General features: G+C 38.3%; 1 protein-coding gene across 1 annotated transcript in view; it reads left to right on the top strand.

Annotated features, from left to right (window-relative positions):
* Window positions 1–14,488, top strand: part of LOC129262449 (MAM and LDL-receptor class A domain-containing protein 1-like) — a 41,308-nt gene that overhangs the window by 14,875 nt on the left and 11,945 nt on the right. The window contains exons 7-13 of the mRNA XM_054900572.2: window positions 6,769–6,862; window positions 7,520–7,687; window positions 8,007–8,266; window positions 10,310–10,400; window positions 10,997–11,191; window positions 12,477–12,745; window positions 13,769–13,856. Coding sequence (XP_054756547.2) covers window positions 6,769–6,862; window positions 7,520–7,687; window positions 8,007–8,266; window positions 10,310–10,400; window positions 10,997–11,191; window positions 12,477–12,745; window positions 13,769–13,856 — 1,165 coding nt within the window. The remainder of the gene's footprint in view (window positions 1–6,768; window positions 6,863–7,519; window positions 7,688–8,006; window positions 8,267–10,309; window positions 10,401–10,996; window positions 11,192–12,476; window positions 12,746–13,768; window positions 13,857–14,488) is intronic.

Below are 14,488 nucleotides of genomic sequence, written 5' to 3' on the forward strand. Positions count from 1 at the left end.
AGCTCAGAGACAACTGACAAAAGAAAATGGAGATATAGCTCACGAAATAGAGGAATGTAGAATCTAGTTTTGAGAAAAAGTCATGTCCCATAGAGATTACACGCAAAATGAGTAAAAATGACATGCCTTTATTATTTGCAAATTTTCAAGATGATCTGTTCATTAAAATGAAAAATAAAGGCAATAACTCAGAAAGAGTAAGACCTAAGCTACAACATATCGAAAATTGGGCGAAAATTGACTAATATTCACGGAGTTAGAGCCTAATTTGCATAATTGTTATGACGTCATAACAAGCAAAATGGATATTTTGATTTCCAACGCAGTTTTGATGACGTCATGATCAAATTGAGAGACAATGGTGACATGAAATCCAATCTACAACTCATATTCTATCGACATTTGAAAAAAAAATTGGGGGTCAACGGACTATTTAAAGGGCTACAGTGAATTTTCAATAGGCATGTTTTTGCCCATATATAGCCTATAAAGAGAGCTCGCACGCACACGTGCTGCAAACTTTAACGGGTGTTAATTTCGTTATTAATGGTCATAGAAGGTTGATCAAGGTATCAAATTGCTCAGAATTATATCATCAATGCAATGATGTAAAAAAAACTGTGTTTCTGTGATGCGTTATGGCGTTACGCGCGGAAACGCGCGCGCATACGTGCGTGCGCGCAAATTTTTTGAAATGCTTAAAATGACTTGAAACGTACCCAAAAAAATTTATAGGCCATTTGGAGAATTTTTTTGGCTTTGACGCGCGCGTACGCGCGCGTCTTGACCTTTACATGACCTTTGATGACATTGACAGATGACCTTTGACCTAAAGTTTATGTGATGTAAATATGGTTGATTATTGATGATCCATTATGTTGATATGATCAAATTGAGAATTTTACAAAATGGCGCGTAGATGACGTAATCATGACCAGATGACCTTGAAAAGCTTAGTATGCCGTCTCTATGATAGACTCCATATATGACAGAAAAATCAGCCAAATTGATTCTGCCAATTCGGAGAAAAGTTGGCGACAAACATAGGTGCTAAAAATAAATAATAAAGAAAGAAAATTCTGACGAAATTAAGAGGTGATCTGTCATAGACAGACCACCTAAAAACGCGTTTTCATGTAATTATTATAACCATATAGCTCCATGTTATAACAGTAGAAACAAATTAGACATACCCCATTCTTAGCGTCAAAATCGCTCAGACTGGCGAAATATGCTCCGAAGTGGAAACATTTGCTCCAGGTGAAATTCAACGGTATACCCCACCTTATTTTGTCGAAAACCTGTACTGTAGTCACGCAAAATGTTTACTGTCGGCAAATTTTGTGCCATACAAACATGACCAAGACATTCAGTAAGTAAAAATTAATATTCAAGAAAATACCAACTTGTGAAAGGCTACATGTCGTGTCACCTTCTCCGCACACCCCTCCACTCTGGTTTCCATATCCTCTCGTACACACAGTGCTCTCAGTCTGGTCTCCACATCCACATCATGTCATACACACCGTAGGTTTTTAGATTATGATAATACTGTATATAATAGTGAGTTGCTTTTTTGTTTTATGTTGATCATGATTGTTTTCTTCACTGATAGAAAAAGGATAATTAAATTCTTTTAAATAATCCAAAAATAAAATCCATATGTTCTGTTTTATATAGTTATTAGTCAAGGTTACTTTAGTTCGCATTAGTTCTCATTGTTTATACGTTCTAATTCTTATGCATTATACCGATTTATATTGTACTTTAAATTTGACTATGTATTGTTACTTTGATTTTGTTGTGCTTTGTGAACGGAAAATGAATAAATCTTAATCTAAATCTAAATATGGTCCGCCAATAGTCGAATTATATTCATTATGATGTTATAATGTAAGTAACAATTTGTTGTTGATGGGGGATATGATTTTGCACGTAGTTTAAAAAAATAAAAAAATCAATCAAACAAGATTTTCTTCTATAAATGATATACCTTCATGTGTATATGGCCGCCTATGTATTTTCCAAGAATGAACTATATGAGAAGAAAACGTGTGTTCATGTACTTATTATCATTATCATTGTACCACCATTATCATCATCAGCATCATTATCAGCATCTTCATCATCACCATCATTATCATTGTCGTCGTCGTTTTGCTTATGCGGAAATCAAACAAAAATGATTGTGAAAAGGGTTATGGAGGGATAGAGAGAGAGAGAGAGAGAAATAGGGGGAGTGAGTGAGAGCTTGAGGAAAAAAGGAGGTGTATGACTTATTATTTCTGAATATCGCGATTTCTGTTTATTCATGGGATTAAAATAGAAGGATAAACTTAACAAGTTCTTGTCATTATAATTTTTTATTTGATTTACTGATCAGAACATGAGATAAATGAAATCATGAAGACTGTACGTTCTCGACAGTTTTATTAACGTTTTCCAACCAAAACTACACTTTAATGACTGCAAACACCTTCATTTTCACACACTCGCAACTATGGACACAGTATACATGTAATTGAGAGTAGTGTCATTTTCAAAACCTTTATTAGCTGCAAGGAATACTGAATCTCATTTCCACAATGTGCATCTGAATGCACAATGCCTGTGTTTCTAACATGTACCCAAATTACCAAATTTAAAGAACACATGTTAAGATCTAATGAATCAGCAAAATAATCCACATTCTATCATGATCAGCAGGCATAACAGCCTATATACTCTTCAATACTTCAATTACAGTTTGTCGAAAGAAATAACACAAAGAAAAAGAAATATATAGAATTGTAACTCTGGTAAATATATCCAAAATTTTAAATTAACGCATCGTGCTCTCATTTCTTTTACGAGATATCTCCCCCCCCCCCGAGATATGCTTCATGTTTACAATTTAAAAAAGGCGTATAAATGTCCCCTTTCCATGTCAATAACAGCTCGTGCTTTGTGCTCGCATTATAAATTCAGTGAGATGCGTATTGGGTTTCATGAATTTGTAACTATATTATTGCTGGTATATATATTATTGTCTTTTAAAAATAACATTATTTGTTTAGACGTAATGAGAGAGATACATACATATATTCATTTATTATAATATATTTATATTGTCGCTATTGCACAGAATAGAACAAAAATACAACCGAAGTCTAGTTTTATAGTAACTCACCAGTAGCGTAATGAGCCAACAACCAAAAATTGAGGGGGCGAGACAAGGATGACATTTATTTTCCTTTCCTTTATTCTTTTTTTTTATTGGTAGGGAGAATGGGGGGATCCGTGACCCCTAGCACGCCCCTCCCCCATCTGTACGCCAGTGATGATCATACTTTCGTTTGAAACAAATTGAAGGGAAAAAAGTGCAAGGGTAGATAAGGCCGAAGAAGTAAATAAAAATTATTGATACAAATATTAATAATTATAATACTGATAAATATACAATAAATCAAGCGGTCACCAATAAAAATAAACAACGTGAAAGAACAAAACGAGAGAGAGAGAGAGAGAGAGAGCCCGCGCGAATGTATGGTGTATAAGTTGCTGGAAAGCAGAAGAGATATTGTGTCCAGCACCCCCACCCCAAAATTCTCTCCCCGCTCAAGACCGGAGTGAAACCAATGATAATAATATATGAACAAAAATCCAGATTCACAATTTCAATGGGGAGTGTGTCATTCCCCTTCTCCGTTACAATTTGTCAAGTGGCAGCGGCAGGGAGAACAATTTGTTTTGTTTTTTTAAGCAGAAAGCTGTGATGATAGGGGGAGAATAAAATAAATAAAACATTAACGAATAACAAGAACAAAACAACGACAAAACAATTTGTATCAGGATGAATTTCTTATCATTTAACATAGACCAACTTGGAGAAATAAGATGTTCATGCAATTGTCGTATAATCGGAGCAGATGTCGGCGGAGAAAATATCGGCGGAGCAATTGTCGCGGAGCAATTGTCGTATAATCGAAGCAATTTTCGGCGGAGCAAATATCGGCGGAGCAATTGTCGCGGAGCAATTGTCGCATAATCGGAGCAATTTTCGGCAGAGCAAATATCGGCGGAGCAATTGTCGCGGAGCAATTGTCGTATAATCGGAGCAGATGTCGGCGGAGCAATTATCGGCGGAGCAATTGTCGGCGGAGCAATTGTCGGCGGAGCAGATGTCGGTGGGGCACATGTCGGCGGAGCAATTGTCGCGGAGCAATTGTCGTATAATCGGAGCAATTTTCGGCGGAGCAAATATCGGCGGAGCAATTGTCGCGGAGCAATTGTCGCATAATCGGAGCAATTTTCGGCAGAGCAAATATCGGCGGAGCAATTGTCGCGGAGCAATTGTCGTATAATCGGAGCAGATGTCGGCGGAGCAATTATCGGCGGAGCAATTGTCGGCGGAGCAGATGTCGGTGGAGCACATGTCGGCGGAGCAAATATCGGCGGAGCAAATATCGGCGGAGCAAGTGTCGACGGAGCACATATCGGCGGAGCAAGTGTCGACGGAGCAACTGTCGGCGGAGCAATTGTCCGGAGCAATTGTCGGCGGAGCAACTGTCTTATTTTGCGTAGCAATTGTCGGCGGAGCAGATGTCGGCGGAGCAATTGTCGGGTCACCTGTGCCTGTGCTAGCAGTAGGTTGATAGTAACAATGGTAATCTGCATTAATTGTAATACTACTACTGCTACTAATACTACTACTACTACTACTACTACTACAGCAACAACAAATATAAGTGATACAATTAATAATATCGACGATGATGATGATAATAATAACGATAATAATTATTATACGTATAATAATGATGGGGATAATAATATTAATAATGATAATAATAATAATAATGATTATAGCCATAATAATAATGATAATGATAATAATTACAATAATAATAATGGTGATAATGATAATACAATACGAGCGACCCAAACAAATTTACTTCTATAACCACAAGAATAAAAACAAAAATTAAATTCCCAAGAAATACCACCGAATATGTTCATATCTACCACTGATTAAGAAATTCAACCAGTGAACGTACTCGGTAAACTATTACACCTTCTTCGCATTAAGGTCATGTATTTTTCAATTTTTTTAGTAATAAAATATGGTGGCTTCCATATATAATTGATATGCAATGAGACTTGTGCAATCCCCCAAAATGATTAGTCAAAGAGACCAGGCTGCTGGGAGATTCAATTCAATTTATTTATTCATTTATTTCAGATGTAACAATATAAAATGTATAAAGGTTAGAAAAAGGGTAGCACCTCCAAAAGCTTACGCTTGTCGAGCAAGGCACTCTCTTATACAAAGAACAGCAAGAAAAGAAAATATCAATATAACATAAATAAGATAATTACATTGAACATAGACACATGAGACATTTATAACCATGATAAATGAAATGAAATGCATACGTTAATTGATTCTGCACCAATCAATGTGTCTTGCCGATAAAAATGGTCAGTTTCATCCAAAATTCTGGTCGCTTTTAACCAATAAACCTGTTGAAAATTGACATTATTCACTAACACATTCGCTATTTCGGCGTCTCCTTTTTAAGAGTTTAGGTTTATTTCTTAAAGATGGGTTCATATCCTTTTTTAAACAAGCAGTTTTGCAAATATTTCTAAAAATAATGATATAAATGATAGCTACGTTTATGTTGATGTCCCTAAAACCAGTTGATCCTGTATTAGTCGTGATTGGTGCAGTGAAAGTTCATTCTTATCATAAAAAAATATTAGCATGAGACATTTAACTAACTGCTATATATTTTTCATGACTACTGACCGGCGAAAATATAGAATATTATATTAAGTGTAATACTTTGCGCATTAATGTTATGGAAGTCATCACTTGAAAAAAAAAAAAAAAGCATAGAGTAAAAAAAAAAACTGTCTGTAAGGTCAAACAAACTCAATAGCCCTTGAGACGGAAATCAATTCATATTTTGTAGTTATTCTTCTGGAGTCTTTTGTTAAAAGACTTTAGACAGGTTTTCTCGTTCTCATTAGGCCCCCATTCCACAGAGGGGAGACCTTTGAAGGAACTTTCAAAGACCAAAAATTGGCAAGATCTTCCAGCAGTTTCCAAGATCACTGAAATTTGTCATGTCTGTGGAATGGCTCAGAAAGACCCCTCAAAGAACTCTAAAAGACTGATGGATATTTCTTGTCTTACTGGTCTTAGACTAGTCCTATAGAGATCTTTCAATGGTCTTTTAGAGATCGTTTATGCAACAAGTAATCTTTCAGAATTCTTTCCATGGACTTTGCCTGGTCTTTCAATGATATTTGAATGATCTTTCAATGATCTCCGCAAAAATCTTGAGAGACTGTCGAAAGATCATGGAAAGACTAATAAGCTGTCAGGCTGTATAGGCTCGATAACATTTATTTTTGTTGAATGGTCCCTACTTGAAATAACACAGTGTCACACTATGTGATCACATAGTGGACTATGTGAAAATATTATTCACACTGTTATAATGCTCAAATTCAACAGTGTGAAGATATTTTCATACCCCACGGTGAACACCTCGACAGTGTGACTGTTCACAGCGCGTTCACTTTGTAGACTATCGATCTTATTGTGGTTCACAATGTTGAAAAGCTACAATTTAACAGTGTGAAGTTGATTTCACATTGTGTTCAACAATGTGAACAAACTGTGGCCAGACACTGTGAGATATTGTGTTCTTTCCAGAAGGGCGACGAAATAACATAAGGTGAAAATGTATATCCTTTATGTAAACCATCTCTTATCAGATTATTTTTGAAGGTGTACGAGGCGAATCATACGAGGGCGATATGGCGATAGACGATCTTGATTTTACGAGAGGAGACCAATGCCCAGGACAACGTAAGTACTGTGAATTCTATTGGTTTTAGTGGCGTATCTTGAGTAGAGCAAGGGGCTTGTTCCCCAGGTTCCACTTAAAATGTGGGGCCGCGGAAGGGGGGAGACAAAAGTAAAGATCTAGAACTAGACTTACTGCACTAAAATTGCCCTCGTAGCTGTTCGAACGTTGCACCTTTGATTTATTTTGAATAGGTTTAAATAATGCAAATTCATCCAATTATCAGCTCGTCTAGGCCCCGACTATCATTTTGTCTTACCATCAGTTCATCCACTATTCACAGAGTTTGATTGCCATTTCGTCCACTCAACATTTCGTCTAATTGGACTATCGGCTAACTGACCAGTTAGTCCAATAGCCATTTAGTCCATATACCAGTTGGTCTAATTTGACTAGAGCTAGGCTTAAGTGTTAATTGGGCTCAATGAAAAGAAAATAGGTATTAGACCTACTGGTTATGAGCCGAAAGGGTCATAGACAAACTGGTGATAAGACGAAGTGATTATTTCACCAAATGCTTATTGGACCAAAAGGTTTTTAGACGAAATGTAACTGAAGGGAATGGCATTTGACTAAATAAAGGTCGACCATGTGATGATTGGATGAGTTGGCAACAGACGAATTTATCGCACCTTTGAACCTGTCTTTGTCCCGTACAGACAAGCCCCCGTCAGGTGACCAGCAAGGGACGTGCGATTTCGAGGAAGTGGAACTTTGCCTCTACACACAGAACCAGGATGATGACGCCGACTGGATCTGGCAGAACAGGGCCAGTCCGTATGTAAATGCTGGACCTCTCTATGACCATACCAGTAATGATGAGTTTGGTGAGTTCAAAACTCCATTATACATGATAAAGGCCACTGGACCACGATTCGATGTTGAAACAATTTTTATTTGAGCTTCAAATTAATCATAAAGATACTAGAAGCAAGTTAACAGTTTTGGATGATTTTCTAGGTGTTGATCTACATCTACCACACTCCTCCCAGGTGTGGTTAATTGGGTTTCCTCGAAATGCCAAAAAGGCGCCTTATTGCCAGCTATGCTTAATACCGGGCTAATATTGATTGCAAGCCTTAGCGACATTGAAGGCGTTATAATTATGAATGTTGCACTGTTGTCTCTCGCTTTCTTTCTCGGTAGGATTCTATCTCTTCCTGTACGGTGACGTTGGACACCGGGTCACCGCAAGGATAACATCTCCTATTGTACCATTGCAGTCCTCACACACCTGTCTTCAGTTCTGGTGGTATCTCTACGGGTTAGACGACGAGTCACTCAACGTTTATTGTGTCCAAGACGGAGGGCAAATGGGTGATCCTCTGATTAGCATGTCTGGTGATTACGGTCCTTACTGGAGGAGGAGTCGCCATGAGATCCCGCCAGAACTTACTCCATGTCGGGTAAGGATTTTCAGATAGGTCTCTGTCCGCTTAAAATCGCACCATTGCTTACCGCAACTGGGCGGTTCCTGTACAAAGCGTAAAGGCCACCGCACACCTTACGGCTGGTCCACGATCCGATTTTGGAACAAATTGCATTTAGCTCATTTTCTGAAAATGTGAATGAATAAAATGTTTTTATTCGAGGTTCAAATTTACCGTAAGGATACTAACATAACTATTTGGATGAATGCACGACTATATTTTGGATTATTCGTCAATTGGTTTTAAATCGTAGCCAATCTTACGATAGCCTCTTGTCGAGGCCCTGTCGGCTGCTTTCCAAGCAAACATGGCTAAGCAAGGGAGAGAGCGAAGCAGAGCGCCGCGAGACAGGGCCTCTTGACATCTGACCCGAATTTCACCGACTTTCTTTTGTTTTTTATTGTTTTTAACAATATACCGACCAAGAACTGGTCGGTGAAAATCATACATTGAGAGCGCGGGCCGCTATGACGTCATATTGAATATTCATGAGCTCATCTTGAATGGCGACCCGTGGATTCTTGGCGAAGAGTGACGACGAAATATCAAAGAGCATTGAATATGCCTCTAAAATACTGAATATTGACCGATTTAAGGATTTGCAAGTCGATGAAATTAAATCTGCACTGAAAGGACGAGATATTTTTGTAAATCTACCCACAGGATATGGAAAAAATGTAATATTTCATGCGATTCCACTATGCGTCGATTATCGTGCGGTGTGCGGTGAGGTAATGCTGGAGTGGAGCTTCCCCTTGACTCGAGTCTGACCAGCGGCTGACCAGCATCTCCCGTCAAGTTTCGGGGCGGTGATGGGTCTGTTACGGCCAGTACTAGTAGTAGCAGTACCACCACTTGTAGCATTTTGCTGGTTATATCCCCTTTAGTGTCCCGCAATTAAATGAATCCCTGCAGAATAGTGGACTACTATAGACTAGTATTCCGAACCCCGGACGAAACAGCTTTGACATTTCATTGGTTTACTAGGTGACCGGTAATCTCATGACTCATGTATATTCATTAGGAAGACGTTCCTCATGAATATATAATTCAGCTCAGATGTCAAGAGGCTCTGGCTCGCGCCAGGCATAATTCGCTTCGCGAATTAGGAAATCCCTCGCTTCGCTCGGGAAGCAGCAGCCAGGGCCTCGGCAAGAGGCTAATCTTACGATTGATATGACGTCATTACGTCTAGATATTAAATTCGCTTTTTATTATAATAAGGATGATAGCATATTTGAACATAATGTATTCGTACGATGATTTTAAACATTACACAGTAAGATATGTCTCAATATCAACATCAAATTCTACGGTATTCTACTACGTGTTATTTCAAAATCGGGTCGCAGACCAATCGTAAGGTGTGCGGTGGCCTTAAGGGGGATCAGAGGGAAAGAAAAACGTTAATGCATATCTTAGAATTACAGATGACTGAAAAACAATGCTCACATTGCGCGGTGGTACATGTAGGCCTATATATTTTATCTGGAATGACACATTCCATTCAACGACAACCACGCCATCACCAATGTAAGAGTGAAAACCAGTCTTGTTTTTATTGCTAATAACTATTCTAATTGAACAATGTGCACTTTGTCATAATCATAATTCAGCTTAGAGCCGTTTTTTATGTAATATACTATCGACTCAAGAAATACCGTGAGTGCATGGAGCTATTAGCTCTATGGTGAGTGGTGTTAAAAGAAGAATGACTAAGTACTGTCGCTTTGAATAATTATACTATTTCTAGGTTGCAGAAGAATGTTTTGAAGGTTCGAATCATCTGCAATACGGGAACATGTAAAACGCTGATGTGACGTGGTTCCCCTGTGTTCATCTCGATCGAATCGCATATTCACGCACTTTTAGATAGAGTCGCTTTTAAACGGAACTCAAAGAATTAAACGAAAACTATATAGCGACATTACTGATCGGTTGAAAATCATGTTAGGCTTGATTTAGGAGTTTTGTGTGATTACAACTCTTCATGCAACGGGTCCCTGTTATATCTTTTAGTTAGTCTTTGAAGGAACGACTGGCATTCACAATCGAGACGAGATTGCAATCGACGATGTTGATGTTTATCAAAGCCAACAGTGCCCACAAGGTAAGATCAGCCAGTTCTTGTTTTTAGACATTTAGTAGGTTTTGGTTACAACAAAGAGAAAAGTGAGGAGTGTGGGAGAGAGAAGATTGTTTGCTGGGTGTGGGTGTGTGTGTGTGTGTGTGGGAAAGAGAGAGAGGAAGAGAAGAGAGAAAGACAGATAAAGAAAAGTGACGAGCCCAAAAAGAGAAAGGTTCTTCGAGATCATTGAATGATAATGACACACACACACCACACCCACATACGCACACCAAGACTCATTAACACACACATGCGCACCCCCCCACATACTCGCTTACATGCCTACACAATCATACATAGTGAGTGAGATACAGGGACCATCAAAGACAATAACCCGACCGAATAGAGTCGAACACAACATATTCATATTGTGATGATGACAGAGATGATAATGATGATGTTTTGTCACCAGATTGTCCAGTAGGTACGCCCAAGGTATCAAATACCATGATAATTATTTTGGATAATGTTGAAGAAATGGAAGAAAAGTGTGAAATAGATGAAAGAATCAAAGGAATATTAATTAGTAAGAGGTCTAAGAAAACAACCTTCCTTTTGTTAATTCCCATTGCACTCAGATCCGTATTTTATTAACCCAACAACTACTCCGCCTACTACCAACAGTGTTAACTGTGATTTCGAGAACACCAATGACGCCTTGTGTTCTTGGACCCAGGGGATACAAGATGGGTTCGATTGGGTCCTCAACAGCGGTCCTACCGAGGATTACAATAGTGGCCCGGATGTAGACCACACTCTGCAAACCGATCAAGGTAATCCCTTTCTTCTTTTTCCTAACGCGCATTGAGACCTTTGTAAGGTGTAATGTGCAATACAAAAACTGTTCTATTATTATTATTATTATCCCTCTAAAACAGAATGCCATCTTTGAAAGTATTCAAAAGTTTGTTAAATAATTGGTCGAACAAGATCGTCCCCTTGACCTTCATGAGATTTTTATCGTCGGTTAAATCAATCTGGATGAATGTCCGACCTTCGCTTTTCTCCATCGTTGCATCACCCCGCGAGCTGTCCAAGACATATTTTTATTACAACCTTCTATACGATAGGCCTATAGAAAATAGTGACAAATTTAATACCCCAGGACAGTCTCACATAGGGGGATTAAACATACGTCCATCATAATATGAAATTACCATCTTCAAAACTAGTTAAATGTGGTATTGGTTTAAAAAGATCGTCACCCTGTATTGGTTGGTGGTGATTTTTTACCTGATTGCTAAGAAAGCATGAATGCTTGTAAGCAAGCAACCAGAGGACCGACGGCTTAAGGTCCTCTCCGAAGGACCTGGTTCCGAGGATTAATGCCTTACCAAAGGGCACTAGCGCACCAAGTGGGAATCGAACCCGGGTCACCGGAATACGAATCCCCCGCTCTCCCGACTGAGCTATCGCGCCTCCTACTGTATTGCTGAATTTTGTATGAATATGAATTATAAGTATATTTTATATGAAAATGGATGAAATGTCATTCGGAAGAAAATAAATGTTTAATCGACTTGAATTTAATGTAATTGAATTAACTTTTTGTGAGGGAACTAATAGCTCATAGCCACAGTCCCTATATTTTTTAATTCTGAATAATTTGAAATTGGAATATATTTGTCCCTTTTCTCTCTTTTCCCGTGTCTCTTTTATGTCTTTACCACTTGTTGAGAAGGTAGAAAGGGGTGGAAATTAAAGGTTTAGGATTCTATACACGTTGTAGTTTGCATTTTGAGTAAAAAAAAAGATAGAAATATCTTTCTGTTTTCCTTCCTTCTTCTTCTGCTCCTCAATTATCCCAGAAATTCTTCGTTTTGCTATTCTCTCTCTTCTTAATCTTAATCATCCTTCGTGTTCTTCTTTTACGACATTTTGTTTCTGTAAAGTCTGGTAGGATCAAGAGATTTGATTCCAAAGCAGTCATTGCGGGATCATGAGCTGTTGCAATTGAGAAGAATTCTGCGCTACAATACAAATGTTTTCAGATCCTTCACAGAATATCTCACTAGAGCCTATATATTTTTAACGATAATCCTTTCTTTCCCCTGGAAGGACACTACATGTTGGTGAATTCATACGAGGACATTCCCAGAAATACCAGAGCAGTGTTGGGGTCGCCTTTAATCGCACCCTCTACGAACAACCGTTGTTTCAAATTATGGTACTACATGAGCGGCTACAACTCGGACTTCTTGAATGTGTTCATCTTACCCTACGGCTACGTCCTACCCATGGATCCTAATTTGCAGATCTACGGCAACAGCGGTCCTCAGTGGCTCCAGGCCCAGTTGACAGTACCGTCATCTACAAGGAGTTTCTATGTGAGCTTTTTTTTTCGTTGTAGATCACATCTTTCTCTGTACTTATAAGAAGATCACTCAAGTATTCATCCATCTCTGTTCTAACTATTACATTCTCATGCCCTACGGGAGGGCCCTAAGGTTGAAATCACCTAAAGATAACAGGCTTATCATTAAACATGATCATAATAGAGCTGCTTTTGCTATGGCGTCTCGAGATTTACTTCAGTTGTTTGATATACAGTTTGGTAATGGCCAAGAAAAATTCAACTTACATACGAAAGGCAATCTTCATCAACTGTTATTTTTTCCTTCCAAGTTCACGTCTGAAATGTCATGTGAGGAATATACCTTGTACCTTGTAGTCGTTTACCCCGAAGTCCTCCGCCAGGAAGTGTTACTCTGGGCTGACGAGAGTGGTGGTTTTATTTATGATTTGGGGGTTTCGGAGTTTGGGAGGGCCCAAGAAGTTTGATTTTGATGGTTTCAGAGCTTTTTGAAGCGACAAATTCTTTTATGAGATTGTCCCAATGGGTGATTGTTTCGGGGAAGAAGGGGTTTGCTAATTGTGTTGTCGATATGAAGGTAAAGTTTACCTTGACTTGTTCATTGTGAGTCCTATTCAATCGTGTTTTTTTTTTCTTTGAGGCGTACTATATTTATGTGAGTGCATTATTTTGAACAAATGTATACAACCAGCTACGATATCGTCTCTATGGCCTTCTGCCTTTGAATATCCAAATCGATGGTAGATTTTTTGATAAACAGGTAGAAATATTTCTGAGGTATTAAAATAACTAAAATAGACCCTCTACCATCCAATTGTTCTTGAAAGTACGTTAGATGTAATTTTAATGTGCACTGAATCTGTGACTAGAGTGGGCATTAACAATGTGCCTACTTAGGGTCAGCAGCAAAAAGGTTGTCGCTCGTCACTATCTAAAACACATAAAAATATGATTAACTCACAAAGTTTTTTTTTAAAGTATGTTGAGTGAAAATTTAGGTGATGATAAATGAAGATATATTTATTTTCTCCCTCAGATTGTAGTCGAAGGAACAGTTGGCGATTCAGTATATGCTGCTGATATTGCAGTCGATGATTTCTCGATGACTACTGGTAGCTGCACAGGTAAACTTGTATTGTCTCAAAAAGATGACTATGTCCAAAATAATTTTTTCTCACCACGTTTAGGGGTCCGTTTCATTATGACTTACAACTATTGTAACTTTGTAATTATTGTAACTACATGTACCACGGAAAACCTTGATTGTGCCAGAACAGAAAGTTACTCACAATAATTGCTAGTCTCTATGCAACGGGTCCAGTCATGTCGTTGGCGTTGTTTAATATCCCACCGCTGCCACAGAAACAATTAACATAGAGTTCACACGTTTCTGGAATGGCGTTGCGATAAGTTTATTAACCATAACCGAGACAATCATGTTAACACTTTGTATAGACACAGTGGCCCGTATTCTTAACTCGAGTTTGATATAAAAAAAACTCTGGTCGGAAGTGGTGGTTTTAAGTATGGATAGCCAATTATGGCACAAATCTCTGACAGTATACAGGATCAATTTACCAGCTAACTTCTCCCTTAGATAATTCATAATTATTTTCAAATAACTAAAATCGTTTAATTCATCATATAACCAGGGAGAAAAACCGCGATAAACATGATAAATACTAGTATACGATTTCGGTTTAGGCAAGAGTGGGTAGTTCGAGGTCCTTTAAATTTTTATACCCTTTGTACCCGC

Source organism: Lytechinus pictus, chromosome 5 (genome assembly GCF_037042905.1).
Source record: "Lytechinus pictus isolate F3 Inbred chromosome 5, Lp3.0, whole genome shotgun sequence".
In the NCBI taxonomy this organism is placed as follows: Eukaryota; Metazoa; Echinodermata; class Echinoidea; order Temnopleuroida; family Toxopneustidae; genus Lytechinus; species Lytechinus pictus.